Source organism: Thamnophis sirtalis, unplaced genomic scaffold, assembly GCF_051295495.1.
Source record: "Thamnophis sirtalis isolate CommonGarterSnake01/CBP01778 unplaced genomic scaffold, rThaSir2_p1.2 scaffold_7, whole genome shotgun sequence".
NCBI lineage: Eukaryota > Metazoa > Chordata > Lepidosauria > Squamata > Natricidae > Thamnophis > Thamnophis sirtalis.
In genome coordinates this window covers 84069045-84091375 of record NW_028261387.1, presented here as the reverse complement: position 1 = coordinate 84091375, position 22331 = coordinate 84069045, and the positions used below count along the sequence as shown (strand labels likewise).

Below are 22331 nucleotides of genomic sequence, written 5' to 3'. Positions count from 1 at the left end.
CCCATAGGGTTAGCCCTCACCTTTCTAGTGCCTACCTTTATATTAGTTCTCAATAGAGGTAGAGATAGCATCCATGCATGGGTTGAAATTGTCCCCCTTCGGATTGGGCTGAGTCTGATTAAAATTAGTTAAGCCACACCCTTGTTGCTAGCCTTACCCAGCTTTTTGACTCAGTCCAGTTCGAAAAGAGGACAGTGTCATCGTTAGCTCCTTGACTAATTAATATTACTAGACTAAATTGGAGATCGATTTCCACTTTTTTAACTCTCTTCTGCTGCCTGGATTGATAGGAAGTAAGCCAAATATTCCTGGGGCTGTCAGGTGGGCTGGAGCTGAAGGGCTTGCGCCCGTTGCTCACCTGGTGGAGGCTCTGCTGCCCATTGACATCTGACAAGGCGGGAGAGAGCTTAGCGCTCTTTGTCTGGGCCTCCAAGAAAGGCTAGAACAGATCCTCGTTTCTCTCCAGGTCAGCTGAACTCGTGCCCTGTTTTAAAACGTCCCTGCAAGCCGCTGAGTTTTCTAACAGAATTGAGAAATTGAGTTGTATTTAGGAGCGCTGCTGTACATTGAAGTTAACATTAGAGCACTATTTCTCAACCTTGGCAACTTTAAGATGTGTGGATTTCAACTCCCAGAATTCCATAGCCGGCATGCCAAGGTTAAGAAACATTGCTATACAGTGGAAAGAAGAAAGGATTACATGAAAACAGAGCTATCTCCTTCATCACTAGATTTCCAATCTAAGATTTAATCCCATATTCTGAAAACATTTCAGGAGTTGGATTTGTGCAGCACTCTAATATAAATATGAGTTTGGAGTTGAACAGGGCGTCCCACTGCATTCTGCTTTGACTGGGCCCCATTTGAAATAGTGCAACCAAATTCTGAGCACTGTTCTGACCTAGGCTTCCTTAAAAAGCATGAAGCAGAGTCTTGGTCCTGGCAAAACCTCTTTTATTTACACGACTGTGGTTTCCTTTCATTCACAGTTAGCAAAGCTTGGCAAACAGTGTTTCAGAGGAATATTTATCAACACGAACCTTATCTCGCTTGGGGAGCTGCCAGATAACTAGTTTCCAAATGCAGGGCAAGGCAACACTTGGCGCAGAGTCTCTTATAGTCACAAACAGAACTTTCCACTCTTGAAATGACTGAAGGAACAAATTGTTTCCTGCAAAAGCTCCCTCCACATTCGTTCCTCTTTTGTTTCCTGTGGGAGGGGGCAATCATGTCGAAGGTGTGGCTTTACTCCCAAGTCGACCCTGCTTTCTTAGTTGTTCTTGTCTTTTGGCAGCTCTGCGCATGTGCACACTGGGAACAGGCTCCAGCTGTTCCTTTGTCTCACTGCTGTCTAGCTCCCTCTCTGCCTCCGACGCAAAGCCCTCGTCTGAGCTTTCCTCAGCCCCCAGGACTGGCCCATGTTCCTCCCCAAACTCCTCACTTTCCGACTCTGCTCCACTGGCCTCCGGGACTATCAAGCTGGGGATAAGTCTGAGTGTTGAATTTTATGAGGGACACTGTGAACTAGGTGTGCTTAGTGCAGAAGAAAAGACTAATGAAAAATATGCTGGCACTCTTCAGACATCTGAAGGGTTGACATATAGACGAACAAGGGGACTTGTTCTCCAGTACTTGGACAGGAGTACCAGGACAGATAAGTTGAAAATGCAGGGGAGTCAATTCATGTTTGATTGGTCAGTCATTTGTCCAGAATGGTATAGGGCCGGGATGGTGAATCTATGGCACACGTGCCTCAGGTGGCACGCAGAGCCATTTGTCATTAAAAGAGCCAAGGTGGCGCAGTGGTTAAATGCAGCACTGCAGGCTACTGCTAGATCAGCAGGTCAGCGGTTCAAATCTCACCGGCTCAGGGTTGACTCAGCCTTCCATCCTTCCGAGGTGGGTAAAATGAGGACCCAGATTGTTGGGGGCAATATGCTGACTCTCTGTAAACCGCTTAGAGAGGCCTGAAAGGCCTATGAAGCGGTATATAAGTCTACTGCTATTGCTATTGCTATATTGCTATTGTCATGGCACGCGAGGCATTGCCCTGTCATGCGCGCACTGGCCAGCTGAGTTCGGCCTTTTTCAAAGCCAATTTTTGCCCTCGCCAGGCTCCAGAGGCTTTATAGGATCCCGGGGAGGGTGAAAACAGCCTCCTCCGTCTCTCCGGGAAGCCCTCTGGAGGGTTCAGGAGCTTTCCTAAAGCCTCCGGAGTGGAAAAAAACGGCCCATGGGCAAACCGGAAATTCGGGAAAGGACTTCTGGTTTGCTCGTAGGGTCGGTTTAAGCCCTCCGGAGCCTTCAGGGACATTAATGAGGCTTCCCTGAAGGCTCCGGAGGACTAAAAACAACCATACGAGCAAACCGGACTTCCAGTTTGCTCGTAGGGTCATTTTTAGTCCTCCGGAGCCTTCAGGGAAGCCTCCTGAAGGTCCCTGAAGGCTCCGGATGGCCTCCGGGGGTGGCGGGGGAGGCTATTTTCACCCTCCCCAGGCTCCTATAAAGCCTCTGAAGCCTGGGGAGGGCGAAAAAAACATGCAAAAAATGGGGGAGGAGAGCCTGTCAATTTTGCATGCGCACGGGGGCTCTCCCATTGCATTATGGGTGCGGCACACACACCCCCACGCTTCCCCCGCTAATGGCACACGAGCCAAAAAAGGTTCGCCATTGCTGCCCTACATTATACATTCTATGCCAGGGGTGTCAAACTCAAGGCCTGGGGAGGGGGCTGGATCTGGCCCATGGGACTGCCCTGGAAAGAGTGAAGGACTGGCCCATGGTGCTTATGCCAGTGAAAACAGAATTCGGGGGAGGCACATGAACCCCCCACCTCAAGTTCCATTTTCACTGACAGGGTTGCAGGAAGCCGTCACAGCTGGAAACACAGCTCACTAGGGCCGCGCATGGGCCACCAAGCTCTGTTTTCACTGTCAGAGGGTTGCAGGAATCCGTCGCAGGCAGAAACTAAATTCAGGAGCCTGTTTTTGCTGGCAGGATGCTCGGGCCACCACTGACACCCCTGATACGAGTGACATCAAGCTGGCCACACCCACCCTGCCCATTGTCCCCCACTCCTGAGGTCAAACACAACCCTGTTGCGGCCCTCAATGAAATCGAGTTTGACACCCCTGGTCTACGCAGAATGTCATGGCATGAAGTTAAGACAGGTACAATATTTAGGTAATTAGCAGTATATTATGCAGAACTTTGGAAGCCTCAGGCGCTCGTCAATTACTGTTCTCATCAACTCTCACGAACCTGACAGGGATGGGCTTTGTGCCACGGAGACTGGAGAGCTCTTGTAGAGTCACTTCATTCAGCACCTACAAGGATCTGCAGACTTATTTCATTCAACACTTGGCATGTTAGTTGTTTCTAAACTAAGGGCTATTACTATATTACTGGCTGCTTTAGCAAAGTCACGAGAATACTGCTTATTCAAGAGAAACAAGAACTGATTATCTCCTAAAGCCCCAGGGTTGTTTTTCTGTTGCTGTTTCTGTTGTTTTCCCCCCCTGCCAGTATCTGAGAATGCAAATCCATTTAATGGCAAATATTTTGCCAAGTTAAGAAAACTGTTACACAAGGAATAAGGAAGGAACGGTTTGGCTTTCTTTCAAGCTCAGAAGTAGCACAGTAGGTACGATCGAAGGATCCTATATCTTAATAAAGAGCCGAGGTGGCGCAGTGGTTAAATGCAGCACTGCAGGCTGCTTCAGCTGACTGCTAGATCAGCAGTTCGGCTGTTCAAATCTCACCGGCTCAGGGTTGACTCAGCCTTCCATCCTTCCGAGGTGGGTAAAATGAGGACCCAGATTGTTTTTGGGGGCAATATGCTGACTCTGTAAACCGCTTAGAGAGGGCTGAAAGCCCTATGAAGCGGTATATAAGTCTAACTGCTATTGCTATCTAACTGCTAATAAAGGTTTTTAAAAATCCTTTCCTACAACATCTGGATTGACGGTCTTTCCAAGTTTCTGCTGCTTTGATCTCCTGCCTTCTGGGTATTTTTTGGGCCAGGTGATTCATTTCTCATTCACTTTCATTTCACTTTTATTGTCTATTTATTGAAGCACAATTTTCAAAGAAGTCATAAGGCCACTTCATTTTGAATCTCAGCTGCTGTGGGCATTGGAAATCCCCATCAAATCACGGTTGGTATCTGCAAAGGGCATGATTAAAAACAGGAAATCAAGCAAAACCAGTGATTTTTTTTACTTCCTCATTTAAAAGTAAAAACCAAACTGTAATATTACGAGGAACATATTCTTGCAAAAATAACACAGCTGCTAGAAATCATAAATCATACGCCCTGGTCATGAATTACTTCCTAGAAACCATAGTTTCAAACAGCTGGAGCCTGAAATGGCTGCCTTGTGACTCATGAATCATATCTGAAAACAATCCTAAATCTATCTTTGTCAGGTAACACGTGAGCCCAAACTATTGCACTATAAAATAATGGGCACAATACGTTATGTTGCTCCATGCTGTCAAAGTCTAAGTTCCGGACAAAATACTTGCGGGATTTAAGCAATTTAAAAAAGTCACTGTAGCAATAGCAATAGCAGTTAGACTTATATACCGCTTCATAGGGCTTTCAGCCCTCTCTAAACTGTTTACAGAGTCAGCATATCGCCCCCACAGTCTGGGTCCTCATTTTACCCACCTCGGAAGGATGGAAGGCTGACTCAACCTTGAGCCGGTGAGATTTGAACCGCTGAACTGCAGATAGCAGTCAGCTGAAGTGGCCTGCAGTACTGCACTCTACCCACTGCGCCACCTCGGCTCTCATAAATCAGAAGTGGTATTCAGCTGGTTCGGACCGGCTCAGCCAAACTGATCAAGTGGAAATTGCGGGTCCACCACTCCGCACCTCCTCTACGCCATCCTATTTAGGCATGTTTTCAAGCTGTGTGCATGCATGCAAGCCCCACAGACAAACAAAGCGCATGCGTGGATGGCCGTGCGCATGCGCCGATGGGGCACGCACGCTCACATTTGCGAACCGGCAGGGAAAGTAAGTGAATACCACCCCTGGTTCAGATAGTCCCCAAATTACAACCAGTTGTTTAGTGACCAAAGTTACGAAGGATCTGAAAAAGGTGGCTTTAAACGTAAGACCATCATAACACCTCCATAATCATAGGATCAAATTTTGGACATTTGGCCACTGGCACGAGTTTTGCCCCATTTTACGACTTTTCTCCCCACATCTGTTAAGTGAATCACGGCAGTTGTTCAATGGCTCTGGCTTCCCCGTGGACTTTGCTCCTCTCAATGTTGCCGAAGATGGTCAGATATGACCCCGGGGACACTGCAACGGTCATAAATAGGAGCCAGTTGCCGAGCGTCCAAATTTTGATCACATGACCACGGAGAGGCTTACAAAGCATCCCAATGTACAACACGTGGTTGTGGGGATGCTGCAAGGATTGTTAAGTGAGAAACGGTCCCAAGCAGGGGTGAAATTCAGCAGGTTCTGGAGAACCAGTCGTGGACATACTGAGTAGTTTGGAAAACCGGCAAATGCCATCTCTGGCTGGCCCCAGTGGGGCAGGAATGGAGATTTTGCAGTATCCTTCGCCTGCCACGCCCACCAAGCCATGCCCATAAAACCGGTAATAAAAAAAAATGAATTTCACCACTGGTCCCAAGTTCTTTTCCCCCCAGCGCTTGTAACCTCGAGCGGTCACTAAACGAACCGTTGTAAGTCGAGGACTGCCTGTACAGCAGAGCCGAGTGTATGCCCACAGCCCCCATGGGACCTTTGGGCCGAGCTCCCGCCCTCTTGGCTGGGATCCGCGGCTGCCCAGTGACCGCCGCTTCGTCCCAGCCTCCGAGTCACGAGGAGCCTCCTGATTGTTTCCTCTTTCGCAACCGCTTCCCGCTCTCGCAATGCCGGGCAAACCCGTCAGCCTACCTACCTGCAGCGAGCCAAGGCGGGGCGGCTGCTCCCTTCTTCGTCCCGTCCCCCCACCCCCATGACGTCGCCGCCTCCAAGGGCCTTTGGCCACAACCTCGCTCCCCTCTGCAGCAGCGCTCCAGCTCCCAAGTCCCGCCCGGCTCTGCGCGCTCCTTTCCCGGCGACCGTCTCCAGAGGCGCTGATCGTCATGGCTGGGTTCTCATGGCTCTCCCCGCTCGCCCTCTGGCTCCTGCTCGCGGGCTGCCTGGACGCCGCCGGCCTCTACTTCCAAAAAGGGCAGAGCTGCTACAAGCCGCTGCCGCGCAACCTCCCCGGCGTCCGGTAAAAGCGGCGGCGGCGCGCCATCCAATTCGCTCCAGTCCGGGATGCGTCGGCGGGATAAGGCGGGCAGAGATCGGATGCCCCGGGGTGGATGGGTGACCGGGGATTGGGGGGAAACTCGGCTGAGCCGGTCGGAAGGGCTTTTTTCTTGGATTGTCACACGTGGTCCCAGAAGGGCTGCGAGAGCTTTGGAAACAGCCTTCCCTCAATCAGAGCAAATGAATGTAGATTGGATTAGAACTACAAAACTCAGCGTTCCCAGCCGGCCAGGCGTTGGGACGGGGATCTGGCACGGCTGGAGATTTGGGGGCAAGGGGAGGCAGGGTGGAACAGAATACCAGAGTTGGGAAAGGGACCTTGGAGGTCTTCTAGTCCAACCCCCTACTTAGGCAGGAAACCCTAGAGCACTTCAGACAAATGTCTATCCAACCTCTTCTTTAAAACTTCCAGTGTTGGAGCATTCACAACTTCTGGAGGCAAGTTGTTCCACTGACTAATTGTTCTAACTGTCAGGAAATGTCTCCTTAGTTCTAGATTTGCTTCTCTCCTTGATTAGTTTCCACCCATTGCTTCTTCTCCTGCCCTCAGGGGCCTTGGAGAATAGCTTGACTCCCTCTTCTCTGTGGCAGACCCCGGGTCAGAGTTGGATGAATCCATAACCCAAAGCAGCTTCTTATAAGTTGAAGTATAAAATAGCAGTTAAACGTTTTGTAGCTGTGAAGTTTACTAAGGGCGTCTCTCCACCAGTTTATTGTTCTCTCAACCGATCCTTGCTGTTAGCAAAACAAAAACTATCCAGCCTGAAATTGGTTGTCTTGCCCCTTGTTCCAGGTCAGTGTCCTCACCTTATTTCCCTCCAACTAGTAGGGAACAACTGTATATATCTTGAGGCTGAGCTCTTGGCTGACGGCTAAATATGGAAGGAAACGCTACTTCAATAGCTGTCCAGCCGAGGCTGACTCTCATATGTGGTCTGGAAACTGCTGAAGTCAACCTAATGGAGATAGCCCAGAAAAATGGTGTTAGCAGGGTCCATCTGTCTCTTGGGTAAGAACAGGGGGACAGTCAGCCTAAGCAGGACATAGAAAAGACCCTGAGATTTTAGACTAGCATCTAATCTTCAGGCATGGAGTATGTAACCTGGTTGCATCGTTTTGTCATTTGTTGATGATGGTGTTCAGCATTTAACACTCTTTACAGTACAGGTAGCCCTCAACTGATTACCAGAATAGATCCCAAAATTTCTGCTGGAAAATGGAATTTGGAATTTGGAATTTGCTTTATTTGTATGCCGCCCTTTTCCCTGAGGGGACTCAGGGCGGCTCACAATTCAAGGGAGGGGGAAAAACAAACAAATTACAGAACAAAAAGACCATACACTACTAAAAACACAACAATCATACCATTCGGAGTGGGGCTGCAAGTCTTTAGCCCCAAGCTTGTCGGAACAGCCAGGTTTTAAGGGCTGTGCGGAAGGCCTGGAGGGTGGTGAGGGTACGAATCTCCACGGGGAGTTCGTTCCACAGGGTCGGAGCAGCCACAGAGAAGGCCCTCCTCCGGGTAGTCGCCAGTCGGCACTGGGCGGCTGATGGAATTCGGAGGAGGCCTAGTCTGTGGGATCTTATTGGTCTAGTGGAGGTAATTGGCAGCAGGCGGTCTCTCAAGTATCCAGATCCAATACCATGAAGGCTTTGTAGAAAATGAGAGTTAAGTGACTTTTGCCACGTTTCACGATCTTTCTTGACACAGTTGCTAGATAAACCCTTGTTATAAATCGAGTTGTTAAGTTTGTGACGTGAATCTGGCTTTCCCATTGCTTCTCGGAAGATCAGAACAGGGGCTCATATGACCCCAGGACCCTGCAACCGTCATAAATATGAACCAGTTGCCAAGCAGCTGACCATGAGGATGCTGCAATGGACAGAAGTGTGAAAAGTCATGTTTTTCAGGGCTGTTGTAACTTCAGTCGCTAAATGAATAAGTCGAGGACTCTCTAATAATTCATGAGAACAGAAATAGAGAAAGGGGATTCCTAAGAAACTGCTGATTCATGGGAATAGTCAGAATGCAAACCAGCCACACCCTAGAATTCTCTACATTAGCTTTCTTGTAAGGCGACGTCCTTCCCCAAAATCTGCCAAATGCTCTAGGTCTACCAAGCAGGCTTGGTCTCCTTTGGGTTCTGCCTTTTTCCATAAAACATATATTTGTTCATCGTTGATCCTTCTAGGTTGCACACTGTGGGTGACACACAATGCATTTGCAGTGTGTTTATAAAGTTTTCTCCTCCGTGGGAAAATTAAACTACATCACCGATCTTTCTCAGCCGAGCATGGCTGCTGGGTATTATGGGTCATAAAATTCGAAACATGGAGTAGGCCAGTTGGGAAGGTGACCCCTCTCGTTTCTATCCTTTTGCAAATATTGATATGTTAAATTTTTGCTGTCCTGAGATGTTCCCTTCCCCCTTGTGGAATTTTGCAAAACAAGCAGGAGAACAAAGTTCATCTGAGAACTTTAGAAAGTGGTTGAGATCATCAGAATTCTGAGCAAGAAAGGCATCTCGTGATAAAATCACTGCCTAACTTATTTCACAAACAGTCAATGAATCAAATGAAGCGGGAATTATATATGCTGTTCAGACTAGGATAGACTTGAATGACTTTTATGCAGAATTTGTTCGGCAGAAAAATAACATATTTAAATATTGAACAAGATAATAATGAAAGATTATAATTTAACAAAAATATGTATTATTAGAATTATATAACTTCTCAAAAGTAAATGTGACGAATATTACTTTAGTAGTATTAAAATGTGATTAGAAAGGGGATATTTTTTAAAATATAACAGTGGCATAACTAAGAATTAGGGGATAAACAATGGAAGATTATAATTCAATATAAATTTGTGTATTACTATTAGAACTATATAAGTCTGTTAAACACAACTAATATGATTATTAATATTTTGTTCATAGTAAAAGGTGTGATCGAATAATCAAAGAATGAAAATTATAATTCAACAAAATATGTGTATTATTACTAAAATACTATAAGATTGTCAACTGTATTAAATATGAAGAATATTATTTTATTTGTACTAAAATGTAAGACATTCCAGTGCCACATTGTTCACACAATGATATGTTTGTAAAAAAAATTAAACATTTTTTTAAAAAGACTAGGGCAGACTTGGTTAGAAATCAGAGCAAGCACTGAGAAATAAACCTCTTACTTTTGCTCATAGAAAGTTAACTTTCCTTATTATTCCACCCCCAAATGGAGTTGGTTCTCCCTTCTGACATTCTCATCTTTCCTCTTAACAGAACCTATCCTCGCCCGCATGAATATTTGGATATCTCTAAGCTGCCCAAGAGCTGGGACTGGAGAAGCAGAGATGGAGTCAATTATGCAAGCACCACTCGAAACCAGCACATCCCCCAATACTGTGGATCTTGTTGGGCTCACGGCAGCACCAGTGCCTTTGCAGGTAGAGAATACCTACTGGTGATGCCTTCTTCCGAGCATGGAGAATCACAAGTCTTAAGGGAGGAAATGCATAGATTTTTTTTTTAAACTTAGTCACTACACCTCACACCACAATCTGCCTTTCAAATCAAATTGAACCTTTTGAGGTTGGGCAATACTGAGAGAGAGGTGGAGGATTATCTCATTGGTGTTATTTTTAAGTTAGTTGTGTAGTTTTCTGCCTCTTGACTGAAGGCAAAGTCTCCTTCAAGCTGAGTTCAACCCCTGCTAATTTCACATCCACATTGCCTTCTTAGCCAGCCTGGCCTGAACAAAACAAAACAAATTATTGATCACTGTTCATTTTAATTCGATTTTTTAAAAAAAAATGTCATTGTGAATTTTAATTGGGTTTAGGATATTCTATTTAATTATTTTTTTTAACTTTTGTGTTATGTGTTTCTTTTAATGTTGTACGCCGCCCTGAGTCCTTGGGAGAAGGGCCACATATAAATCTAATAAACCTAAACTTAAACCTAACCTTAGATAGCGCCGTGGTTAAAATGCATTATTGCAGTCTAATTCTGCTGACTGTCAGAAGTTCGATCCTGACTCAAGGATGACTCAAGCCTTGCATCCTTCCAAGGTCAGCAAAATGAGGACCCAGATTTTTGGAAGCAATGCGCTGATTCTGTTAACCATTTACAGAGGGCTGTAAAGCACTGTGAAGCGGCATAGAAGTCTGTGCTATTGCTATTGTTTTATTATTATTATTATTATTATTATTATTATTATTATTATTATTAATGTAAATGTGTTTTTATTTTCCATTTTCATTTTCGTACAGTCACATATATACTGTGCAGAACCGGGGCCATATAACATTAAACAATAAACACAGCCATTCCTCTTGTCAATAATACCCCCCAAAATAGAAACCCAATGTACCTCTTCCACCCTCCATACACCCTTTCTTTCGCCCCCTTCCAACTTTCCATCTTCCCTCTATCATTCCCCTCTACCCTACTTCCCCTCCCCCTCTACCACACCTCTCTCCCGATACACTCCCTCCCTTCCTTCTCCCCTCCCTCCAATCCTCTCTCCCACCCTCTCTACCCCTCTTTCTTCTATCCCTCTATTCCTCCCTTCGGTGTATTTCTACTATCTATTAATATATTCAGCTTGTCCTATTTTTACACTGGAATTAAAGAGCAACAGTATACAAGTGCAACCGCGTTACTTTGAAATCTAACTATTGCTATTGTTTTCTTGGCGGTGGCAGGGAAGCCATTTGTCACTGTCATCCACTGGGGATTTTTTTTCCCTACCCTGCTTTAGCTGACAGTCTTCTTTCGGATCTTAACTAAGTTGAACCTAACCAGGTCCAACACTGCTTAGTTTCTCGGCCCACGTTTTGCCCTATTAAAAGACAATGGACAATGGGAAAGGCTTGCAGTAAAGACTGAATTGGCCGTAATGGTATTATTGAAGAGAAAAATGAAAGAACATTTGGGATTTAAAAGGGAAGGAATTTCCGTGGTCATTTTATAGAGAAAAAAAAGCAGGTTTGTAGGATCCATTTTCAGGTTTTTTTATTGGAATGTAAGATCTGGTACAAAATATTGAGTGGCAGGTAGGGAAAAGGAAACAGATGATCATTTGTCTCCTGTATCACATAAATCAGATCTAGACAATATGCACTTCATGATTAGGTTTCAATTAAGTCATGACTTGCTGTATTGTAGATTGCGAATAAATCACAATAAAAGTGGTTTAGGTTGGCCTGACATGGGAAACCAAAAACTGCGGCTGAATTAAGAAAACACACCAAGCCACAGTCAAATCAAAGAAAAATATGCAACTATGATGTTTCCTAGTTGGCTAATAATAAAATGTGTGCAAGAAAACAGCCAAGCTGAGAGACCACTAAGGACCTCAAAGAAAAATATTTTACCTGAGCACATTGTGGGAACTCAGTCAGTGACTGAGAAGGGCTGCCAGCCAATGTCGGCTGGCGACTCCCCGGGGGAGGGCCGTCTCTGTTGCAGCTCCGGCCCTCTGGAACGAGCTCCCTGTTGAGATCCGGACCCTTACTACCCTCCCGGCCTTCCGCAAAGCCACCAAGTCCTGGCTGTTCCAGCAGACTGGGGGGAGCTGAGAAGCCTCTACCTCCACGGAAATTGTGAATGTTGGTTTTGTTTTTAATATGTTGTCTTTGTCTCGTTCCCCCCTTTCCCTTGTCTTTTGTGAGCTGCCCGGAGTCCTCCGGGAGTGGGCGGCATACAAGACAGACAAACAAACAAACAAACAAACAAACAAATAAATAAATAAATAAATAAATAAATAAATACTGTTGTGGCCCGCCAGCAGAGATGGCAGCAGAGTCGGCAGTGGGGAGGTTGGGGAGGAATATAGGTCAGTCCTGGAGGCTGAGGAAGTCTCAGACAAGGGCTCTGTGTCGGAGGTAGAAGTGGGGCCAAGGCCGTCTGGCAGTTCTCAGCTGCCTTTGGAGTTGGACAGCAGTGAGGCAGAGGAACAGCTGGAGCCTGTTCCCAGTATGCACATACGCAGAGTTGTCAGATTAAAAGAACAGCTGAGAAATCAGGGTCAACTTGGGAGTAAAGCCACAAGTAGACAGTGAATGGCCCCTCCCATAGGAAATAAAGGAGAAGCGAAAGGGGAGTGGGCTTTTGCAGGAAACAATTTATTCGTTCATTCGTTACTTCATTTCAGGAGTGTGAAGATCTGTACGTGAATCTCAGAGACTCTGTGCCAAGTCTTTCCTTGCACAGCACTGCGCTTGGAAAATATTTACGTGGCAGCTTTCCAAGCTAGATAAGGTCTGTGGTCATAAATTCACCTTTGAAAGACTGTTTGCCAGGCCTTTGCTGAATGTGAATGAGAGGAATTGACATCCGTTTAATAAAAGGGGTTTTGTTGGGAATCTGCTTCGTGCTTTTTGGGGAAGCCTAGGTTAGAACAGTTATTTTCAAGACTTATTTCTCCCTCTTAGATCGCATAAATATCAAGAAGAAAGGTGCCTGGCCCTCGGCATATCTCTCTGTTCAAAATGTGATCGACTGTGCCGATGCTGGATCTTGTGAAGGTGGGGACGACGGTGGCGTGTGGCAATATGCTCATGAACATGGCATTCCGGATGAAACATGCAACAATTATCAAGCTAAAGACCAAGGTATGGATGATCAGAGCACCAAAGTGTGCTTCAGGTGGGCTCCAAAAAAGGGGAATTCAAGCATCCACCATTTGTATTGGCCTTGCGAGCCTGTGATTGTAACTTCTAAGGAATGGTAATAATGATCACCCCAATTTGGCAAAAGTTGTAAATTTCACAATGTCTTCTCCAATGAGATATTCTGCCAAATTATTAGAATACAACTCCTGTTGTCCATACCCACCCAACACATTAATGCAGCAGCGGTGTTAAAAGGCATTGGGGAAAAAACTATATTATTGATGTTGGAAAATGAAATTGAGCAGCTTTGGTAACATATCCACAAAGGTTGAGCCCCACAGGCTGTTAGCTCCCAAATGCCCACGATATTTAAATAAACTCCTTTCGGATTGCTTGGAGCTACTTTGCATCCATCAAAGGTAGCCAGGCTGATGACAAAATTGGCCTTCAAGCACATAAAACATTGAATTTACATTGAGCTGCTTCATAATGAGTTTAGAATGAATTCAGTTGCTTTTGCTCCCACTGTTTTTTTGACTCTCCTTGGTCATTGCGTTTCTCTCTTTAGGTAAGGAAATATCTCTGAAATGATAACCCAATGGTCACGGATTGTCTAGTTACGTCTAAACGTTTTGATAATTGTTTCATTAAAAACTTGTAATTGCTTTTATAAATTTCTGACTTCTCGAAATGACAGATATTTGACCAATGATTTTTGTGATCCTTTGACAAGCGAAGTCAATGCTAGATTGACTTAATTGGGTTACAAACTTAACAACTGCAGTGATTCACTTTAACAACTGTGGCAAGAAAGGTCGTAAAATGGGACAAAATTCACTTAACAGCTGTCATCCTTAGCCACTGAAATGTTGGCCTCTATTGTCATAATTCGAAGACCTGTAATAGGCTACCTGGGAAAATTAACTGCTGTTTCCATTTATCTTGTGCAATTATTTTTGAAGACTGCAAGAAATTTAACCAATGTGGAACGTGTACCACCTTTGGGGAATGCCACGTGATAAAAAATTACACCCTCTGGAAAGTGGGAGATTATGGAACTGTGAGCGGTCGAGAGAAAATGATGGCGGAAATCTATGCAAATGGACCCATCAGGTACAGGAGGAAGCACAAGTTTTAATGGCTCAGAACGATTCATGTGGCAACATTAAGGTGATGTGACTGAAGTAGATGTGGATAGCAAGATTGGTTCACTGGAGGAGAAGAAATTGTTTAAAGCCGCGTTTCCCACCCTTGGCAACTTTAAGATGTGTGGATTTCAACTCCCAGAATTCTTCTGCCACCAGCAGGAAAAATCCTCTTTTTATTTATTTAACTCCCTAAAGGTGGAGTCTCGTAGTGCTGTCTGGAATTAATGTTTAGTGGGGGCTTAGATGGGATGGAATTTGGCCTATTTTGTCCTCCCCCACCAAAAAAAAACAGCATTAGGACTTTGAGGTAGTTCACGGACCATTATGTGAAAGGCTGTGTGGTCTCTTGGGATGGGCTGAGGTAGAGCTTATACCTCAATAGAAACGTACAATTTCAAGTTCTCTCCTTGTTAGTTGCGCAGTCATGTCTGACCCATCGCAACCCCCTATCCTCTGGAGTCCATTTAAGCTCACACCTACTGCTTCGATGACTCCATCCAGCCACCTCATTCTCTGTCGTCCCCTTCTTCTTTTGCCCTCAGTTTTTCCCAGCATGAGGCTCTTCTCCAGTGAGTCCTTCCTTCTCATTAGGTGGCCAAAGTATTTGAGTTTCATCTTCAAGATCTGGCCTTTTAAAGAGCAATCAGGGTTGATCTCCTCTAGGACTGACCGGTTTGATCACCTTGCAGTCCAAGGGACTCAGATTCCGATTAACAGAGCCAGAAAAAGACCGCAGGAGTCGTCTCCAGCATCATAGTTGAAAGGCCTCCATTCTTTGGCGCTCAGCCTTCCTTATGGTCCTACTTTCCCAGCCATATATTGCAACTGGGAAAACCATAGCCTTGACTATACTCACGGCTAGGTGTATTCAAATCCATAATTGGTTCACAGCAAGTGTTACTGCACATGTATTACTTGAGGCCACCTAGCTAATTTGGATACTAGTTGGGAACTCGTCACTTTTGTGATAACTGCGCACATTTCAGCCTTGTTTATTTTGCTAGCCTTCTAATTTCATGTAATTTAAACAGCTGTGGGATCATGGCTACCCCAGGCCTGGACAACTATACCGGAGGAATTTATACTGAATATAACACTTCACCTTTCATTAACCACATTATCTCTGTTGCTGGTTGGGGTGTGGAAGACGGAATTGAATACTGGATTGTCCGCAACTCATGGGGCGAGCCGTGGGTAAGCAGAAGCAAGATCTTTCTTTTAAGGGAAAAAAACCCTTTGAGGATTGTTAGAGTGGTATGTTTCACATCAGGGCAGAGGTTGTTTTTAATCTTTATAAACTGTACCATGCGCCTGGTTGCCACCTATGGAGACCTGCAAACGTTTTCAGCAAATAGTAATTCTGAATGTGACAAAAGAGGGAAATGCTTAAATACATGCCAAGAAAGTCAAGGTACAGCAAATTAAAATGAAATTAAATCAGTATTTGATCTGGTCTCCATCAGGGCATGTTGGTTCGAGGTTTGAGGTTCATTTTATTTATATGCCGCCCTATTCCCGGCGGGACTCAGGGCGGCGCACAAACCCAAGGAGGGGAAAGGGAAAAACACAAAAAAACTACAAAAAGTACAAGGCATTTAAAACAACCAACAGCCACACGATTTGAGAGGGGAAGGAAACTCATCGACCCCAGGCCTGCCGACATAGCCAGGTTTTAATGGCTTTTCGGAAGGCCTGGAGAGAGGTGAGGGTCCGAATCTCTGTGGGGAGCTCGTTCCAAAGGGATGGAGCTGCCACAGAGAAGGCCCTCCCCCGGGTAGTGGCCAGATGACATGGGCTAGTAGATGGACCCGGAGGAGGCCTAATCTGTGTGATCTAATGGGTCTTTGGGAGGTAATTGGCAGCAGGCGGTCTCTCAAGTACCCAGGTCCAATACCATGAAGGGCTTTATAAGTGACGACTAGCACCTTAAAGCGTATCCGGAGACCAATCGGTATCCAGTGCAGCTCGCGGAGGATAGGTGTAACGTGGGTGTACCGAGGTGCACCCACAATCGCTCGCGCGGCTGCATTCTGGACGAGCTGAAGTCTCCGAATGCTCTTCAAGGGCTGCCCCATGTAGAGCGCATTGCAGTAGTCCAGTCTTGAGGGCACGAGGGCATAAGTGACTGTTGCGAGTGCCTCCCGGTTCAGGTAGGGACGCAATTTGTGCACCAGGCGAACCTGGGCAAATGCCCCCCTGGTCACAGCCGACAAATGATGTTCTAAGGTCAGCTGTGGGTCCAAGAGGACTCCCAAATTGCGAACCCTGTCTGAGGTGTGGGAGTACGTCACTAAAACTCCAGCTTTTGTCTCCTGAATGAAAAATGGCATAGAAACCAGCAGTGGGACTCTAGATAAGTGCAGAGGTGGGTTGCTCCCAGTTTGGCCCAGATTGAGCGAACTGTTAGTAGAGGCTCCGCCCACCTGCCTGGACGCTTCTGCGCATGCGCAATAGTGTCACACGTGCGCACGAGCGAACCAGTAGTAAAATAAATGGAAACCCACCACCGGATCGGTGAGGATCAGGGTGTCTCCACAAGCAGGAGAGAGTGAGTGAGTGAGTGTGTGTGCGCGTGTGTTATGGTTGTGGAAAAACTGAAGATGGCAGTTGTGACCACAAAATCCTTACGTCAGAGCTGCTTTAATTAATTCCCAAGGCTGCCCATGAAACCAGAGAGATGAATCCTGCAGGACTCTTCTCCATGTTAGTTGCATTAAATGATTCCTTAAGAAACAAAGATGTTCTTCTGAATCTCACAAATGCCTTTTGATGAAAAGATGCATGGAAAATATCACGTGAGGAACTGGGGTTACTGGGCTGGGCTGGAATATAGGAACTTTTGTAGAGCCAGAGGATGGATCCCTTTAAGCCAATATTGCCTCTTGAGTGGCAACCAATTCTCAGGACTCCTCATTACTATGTTAAGCACTGAAACTGAAAGAAGTCCCATGAGAGATGGCAGGACCTTCTTTATCCCCTGTGTTGCTTAAGGGAGACCTTCAGAATGATGTCCCTGTCCTCCTGGACACAAGACTTCCTCACAACCATGCTATCAGTAGCACTTACTTATACGCCTCTCTCTAAGCGGTTTCACATAATTGCCCCCAACAATCTGGGACCTCATTTTACCCACCTCGGAAGGATGGAAGGCTGAGTTAACCTTGAGCCTGGTGGGATTTGAATTGCCAAATTGCAGGCAGCCGGCAGGCAGCAGAAGTAGCCTGCAGTACTGCACTCTAACCACTGCACCGCCGAGGCTCTTCACCTCTGCTGGTGGTGTCATGGCCATGGAGAGCTATGCAATTCAGATTCAGCCATGCTGTCAGGCCCAACACCAAGAATGGCACGTGGAGATTCTTCCAAGCGGAGTCCTTTGTTTCACACCTATAGGCAAATTTTTGCCAGACTGAGGAATCTACCATCTGCATCTAACAATATTCTCTGCAGACTGTTAGGGTGGGACTGTCTACATCCTCTTTTCTCACACCGTAAGATCTCGACTGAGTTGCCTCTTACTCCTCTAGAATGCAACCCCTCCCTCCCGGAGATCCACTTCCTTACTGCATTCTATCACGAAAGCAAGGGGGGGGGGGCGCAAGAAGGTGAGGTCTTGATCCCAGTTCATCTGGGTGTTCCAGCTCACCATCAAAAGTGGCTGCTTCAGGTAGGGGCCAGTGGGGCGGATCCTGCCCCATTGCGTTGTTGGCCCCTTTTTTGCAAGTCCAGGCAGAGTCCAGTGGCATTTTTGAACAAAGCTGTAAGATGAGAACGGGGGTTGGGCCACAATGCTTTTGTGATGCACCTACGTTTGTCATTCCAGGGTGAAAGAGGATGGCTGCGCATTGTGACGAGCGCCTATAAAGGCGGGAAAGGAGCAGACTATAATCTGGCAGTTGAAGACCGGTGCACATACGGAGACCCCATCGTTCCATGAATTCTTTTGCGAGAACTTTTTAAGCTGGTTTTTTTTGTTTTTAAACTTTTGAAAAGGAAAATTGCTTTCTGCAGGATTGGCTGGCCACATACGGACTGGTAATTAAACTGAGTTTCTTTTTTTTTTTCATTAAAGATTTTGCAGAAATTATCAAAAGGAATTTAATGATTCTGCTGAGAAAACCTTGCACTGTTTTTTTCCCCAAAATGGAAATGAGCTGTGGTTGAACCTTGACCTTTTTTAGTCAGGCTTCCACTGGGATATGGGAGTAAGACTGTATCTCTGTGGTCTTAGATGACCTCTGCTGGGAGGGACATGGGGGCAGGGGGAGATCCTATTCCCAAGGCATAGAATCAAAATCATATCTCGGCACCCTTCAATACCATCGATTATGGCATCCTTCTGGACTGGTGAGTGGCACTGTATTGGTCTCCTCCTTTCTCTGGGGTCAATTCCAATTGATTTCGGGGGAGGGAGAAGACGTAGCCTATGACCAGTGGTGGGTTAGGACCGGTGCCTGCCGGGAGCACTGGGTACAGTTCCGGTACAGTGCTCCAGAGGGTCCACCCGCCCGTGGCACAACAAAACCGCGCTCGACTAAAGCGCGCCCGATTAAACCGAGTCGCTGATGTCATCAGCAGGGCGACAACAGCGAGCGTGGAGAAAGAAGGGCGCTTTAAATAGTGCTTTGAAAGCAAGCCTATTCAAGTTAAGGTAAGGGTTAGGTTTAGGGTTAGGTTAAGGGTTAGGGTTAGGTTTAGGGTTAGATTAAGGGTTAGGATTAGGTTTAGCGTTAGGTTTAGGGTTAGGTTAAGGGTTAGGTTTAGTGGGGTTAGGTTTAGGGGGGTTAGGTTTAGGGGTTAATTTTAGGTTTAGCGGTGTACAGTGCCTGCGTGATGGTCCGCCAAGCAGCTGGAGGGTCACGGGTGGTAAGTATGCATGCGCACGCTGTGCACATTCATGTGGTGGATGCCCAGCCGCATTGCACCATACCGGTTGCACCGGGATCCAGAATCCACCATTGCCCATGACCCTTACTTTGTGAGTGCCCCAGGGCGCAGTTCTTTCCTCTCCTAGTTAACACATACATGAGGCTGCAGTATGAGGTAATCCAACCGTTTGTGGTTAGGTATCAAAATACAAGCTTTCTGTCTCCATTCTGGGCCCGCCTGAATGATGCCATGGAGTTCTTGTCTTGGTGCTTGGAGGGTGTAAGCATCTGTATGGGGCACAATGGGCCAAATAAGACAAGGGTGGCTTTGGGCTTTCCAATGACAAGGTTTTTCCACTAGTCCTGAATGTGGGGCACTTGGGACTCACGGCTTCTGCTAGAAAAGCAAGTGGCAGCCACAGCCAGGAGGACCTTTCAACACCTTAGGGTGATATGCATGTTGAGCCCGTGTCTGGATTGGGAGGCTTTGCTCGCAGTCATGGATGCCCTCATGACTTCTCTTCTGGACTACCGCAATGAGTTCTACATGGGGCTGCCCTTGAAGAGCAGTCTGAAGCTCCAGCTGGTAGAGAATGCAGCTGCATTGGGGGTGGTGGTGGTAAAGGGTATAAGATATTCAACACATACAACACCACTGCTTAGGGAGTTAACATTGGTTACTAATAAGTTTCCAAGTGCAATTCAAGATACTGGTTATGACCTTTGAATCCCTACATCGTTTGGGGCTGGGTTACCTCCGGGACCATCTTCTCCCAATCATTTCTACCCATCCAACTCGGTCAGGCAGGTTGGACATGTTGCAAAGTCCCGTTAGCCAAGGAATGTCACCTGGCTTCTCGGCCCTCCGGAAGATTCTCCTTTCAGGTATCAGTATGATTCCCCAACCCAGTTGGCCTTTCACAACAATTGGCCTTCACACAACTATGAAATTGTGTGTCCAGGCTTGGAGACCAAGTGTGTTAAGGACCCCATTTCCTAGCTGTGTTAACATCCATAGTAGCAGTTTTACTTGGTGCAATATGTATTTTGTACTTTTAAATTATTTTAATGTTTTATGATGTATGCTACCCAGGCTGACTTGAGATGAGCAGCTGTAGAAATAAAATCAAATAAATAATATAATACAAATAATCATGTTCAATTCTTTTGAAATTTGCAACATTTGGGGGACAGATTTCTTAAATTATTTTATTATTTATTATCTGAAACTAATATGGTGGTCGAATTTCCTACACTCTGTAGTGAATGGATAAACTAAACCATAGGCGAACTTTTTTTGGCTTGTGTGCCCAAAGCGGGGTGAACACAGGGGGGTTGTGCGCGGGTGTGCCACACCCATGCTATGTGCATGACCCCAGTGCGCATGCACGCACGACCAATGCAACACCCCCCCCCCGCATTTTTTGCATCCTTTTTCCGCCCTTCCCAGGCTCCAGAGGCTTTATAGGAGCCTGGGGAGGGCGAAAACAGTCTCCCCCACCTCCCGGAGGCCCTCGGGAGGCTTCAGGAGTGCATGCACGCTGGCCACCTGACAGGGCAATGCCTCGCGTGTCCTGACAAATGGCTGTGCGTGCCACCTGTGGCATGTGTGCCATAAGTTTGCCATCACAGTCCTAGGCTGACAGGAAAGGAAATGCAGACTAGGTTGCTTGCACATTGTCCTTGATAGACAAATCTTCCCGAGATCCTTGCAATAAAGTTGTTCTATAAAAGAAAAAAAATATGATTAATCATATTAATTTTGTTCTAATCTAAACAAAGACTTCCAGTCACCCTTTTGTAAGCTACTGAGCAGCCTTAATAAATCTATATAACCCAAAATTTCTGGTATTTCAAGATTATAACAAAATACCTCATGACCATCATGGATAATATATCAAATGCAGCACTGTCTAGAGGCCAAGTGTTAAAGGCCAGATATTATACAAGTAATCCTTGGCTTACCATCAAGCTGAAAAAGTGGACTTACAACCTAGATCCAAAGTTCCAGAACATTTATGGCCATTTGCAGAGTCCCATGTTCATATCTCTGTTTTACAATAATTTTGCCAAAAAGCCAGTTTTCTTCCAATCTTCAGCAACCCCACACCAATGGTGAACAATTGCTTTGCTTAATGACTGCTGCTGCTGCAAAAAAAAAACCCCAAACCATTGTAAAATTGGGTCAGTCACATGACCAACCCATTTTACAATTGTAGTAGGCAGGCTGTGTTATTGTTGTAACTCAAGGACTATATCGATAAGTGCAATCAAGTTCTGGCCAAATATTTCTATGTACAATATAACATCCAAGGAGCATGGAGCACATGCGTCTCTCACCAAGGTACACTAGAGACGTCCCTACAAACTGGGTACTCTACTCAAAGGGTAGGGGCAGGAGCAATGGATGGAAACTAATTAAGGAGAGAAGCAACCTAGAACTAAGGGAAAAAATCCTGGCAGTTAGAACAATTAACCAAGATGCATTCCTGAGCATTCTCCACAGCTCAGTTAAATACCAAGGATGCTTAAGAAGAAAGCTCCATGAATCATATTTCAATTGAATTTGCTGGCCATGCCCTTCTTGATGTAGTGTTTAAAGAGCCCCAGTCCAAAATTGTAGGGAGTCAGAAGGGAGAAACCACTCTTCTTTCTGTTACTTATTTAGTTTTTCCATGTTGTGATATTTTTCTAATAGAAAACTAACACTTTTTTTGAATAATTAAAACAATTAATCAGTGGAACAACTTGCCTCCACAAGTTGTGAATGCTCCAACACTGGAAGGTTTTAGGAAGCGATTGGACAGCCATTTGTCTGAAATGGTAATAGGGTTTCCTGCCTAAGCAGGGGGTTGGACTAGAAACCTCCAAGGTCCTTTGCAACTCTGTTATTCTATTTTGTTCTGTTCTATTATTTCTAATTCTATTCTATTATTTCTATTTCTAATTCTATTCTATTCCTCTTCTCTACTCTGGAGGGGTTTGTTACGTGCATTTCCTCTTCTTCCTAGAGCTGAAAGGGACAGGCAGTTATGCAGCCAGCTTCTATGCCTAAAGCGGTTCCACCACAAAATCGCGCACGACAAAATTGCGCTCGACGAAAGCACGTACGTGACGTCATCACAGCACGACGAAAACATCGCGCTGTTATCAATAAATGTAAAAATAAAGCGAAAACCTTACCCTAACCCACCCAAAACCTAACCCTAAACCTAACCTAACCGTAAAGCTAACCCTTAACCTAACGCTAAACCTAACGCTAACCCTTAACCTAACGCTAAACGTAACCCTAACGCTGTAAACCTAACCCTAACCCTTAACCTAACCCTAACCCTTACCTTTATGTGAATCGGCTTGCTTTAATTTTATTTTTATTTCAATTTTTAATTTTTTTCGTCGCGCTG

At 45.6% G+C, this 22331-nt stretch overlaps 1 protein-coding gene and 1 long non-coding RNA gene across 2 annotated transcripts; one reads left to right on the top strand and one right to left on the bottom strand.

Moving 5' to 3' along the window:
• Positions 1-4038: 4038 nt before the first annotated feature.
• On the bottom strand, positions 4039-6071 carry LOC148044740 (uncharacterized). The gene is made up of 2 exons (XR_015697366.1): positions 5931-6071; positions 4039-4165 (listed from the first exon to the last, which is right to left on the bottom strand). It is a non-coding gene; the product is annotated as an uncharacterized LOC148044740 (long non-coding RNA).
• On the top strand, positions 5982-18580 carry LOC148044739 (cathepsin Z-like). The gene is made up of 6 exons (XM_087720515.1): positions 5982-6251; positions 9580-9743; positions 12735-12914; positions 13877-14027; positions 15094-15256; positions 17883-18580. The coding sequence occupies exons 1-6, from the start codon at positions 6118-6120 to the stop codon at positions 17994-17996; spliced, it is 906 nt and encodes a 301-aa protein (XP_087576641.1). The 5' UTR covers positions 5982-6117; the 3' UTR covers positions 17997-18580.
• The last annotated feature ends 3751 nt before the right edge of the window (positions 18581-22331 follow it).

Bases quoted from the DNA above. Each gene is read 5' to 3' on its own strand.
- LOC148044739 (XM_087720515.1), top strand. From the start codon at position 6,118: ATGGCTGGGTTCTCATGGCTCTCCCCGCTCGCCCTCTGGCTCCTGCTC. The intron at 9,744-12,734 runs GTAGAGAATACC...TCTCCCTCTTAG, and splicing joins CAGCACCAGTGCCTTTGCAG to ATCGCATAAATATCAAGAAG. The intron at 14,028-15,093 runs GTACAGGAGGAA...TAATTTAAACAG, and splicing joins TATGCAAATGGACCCATCAG to CTGTGGGATCATGGCTACCC.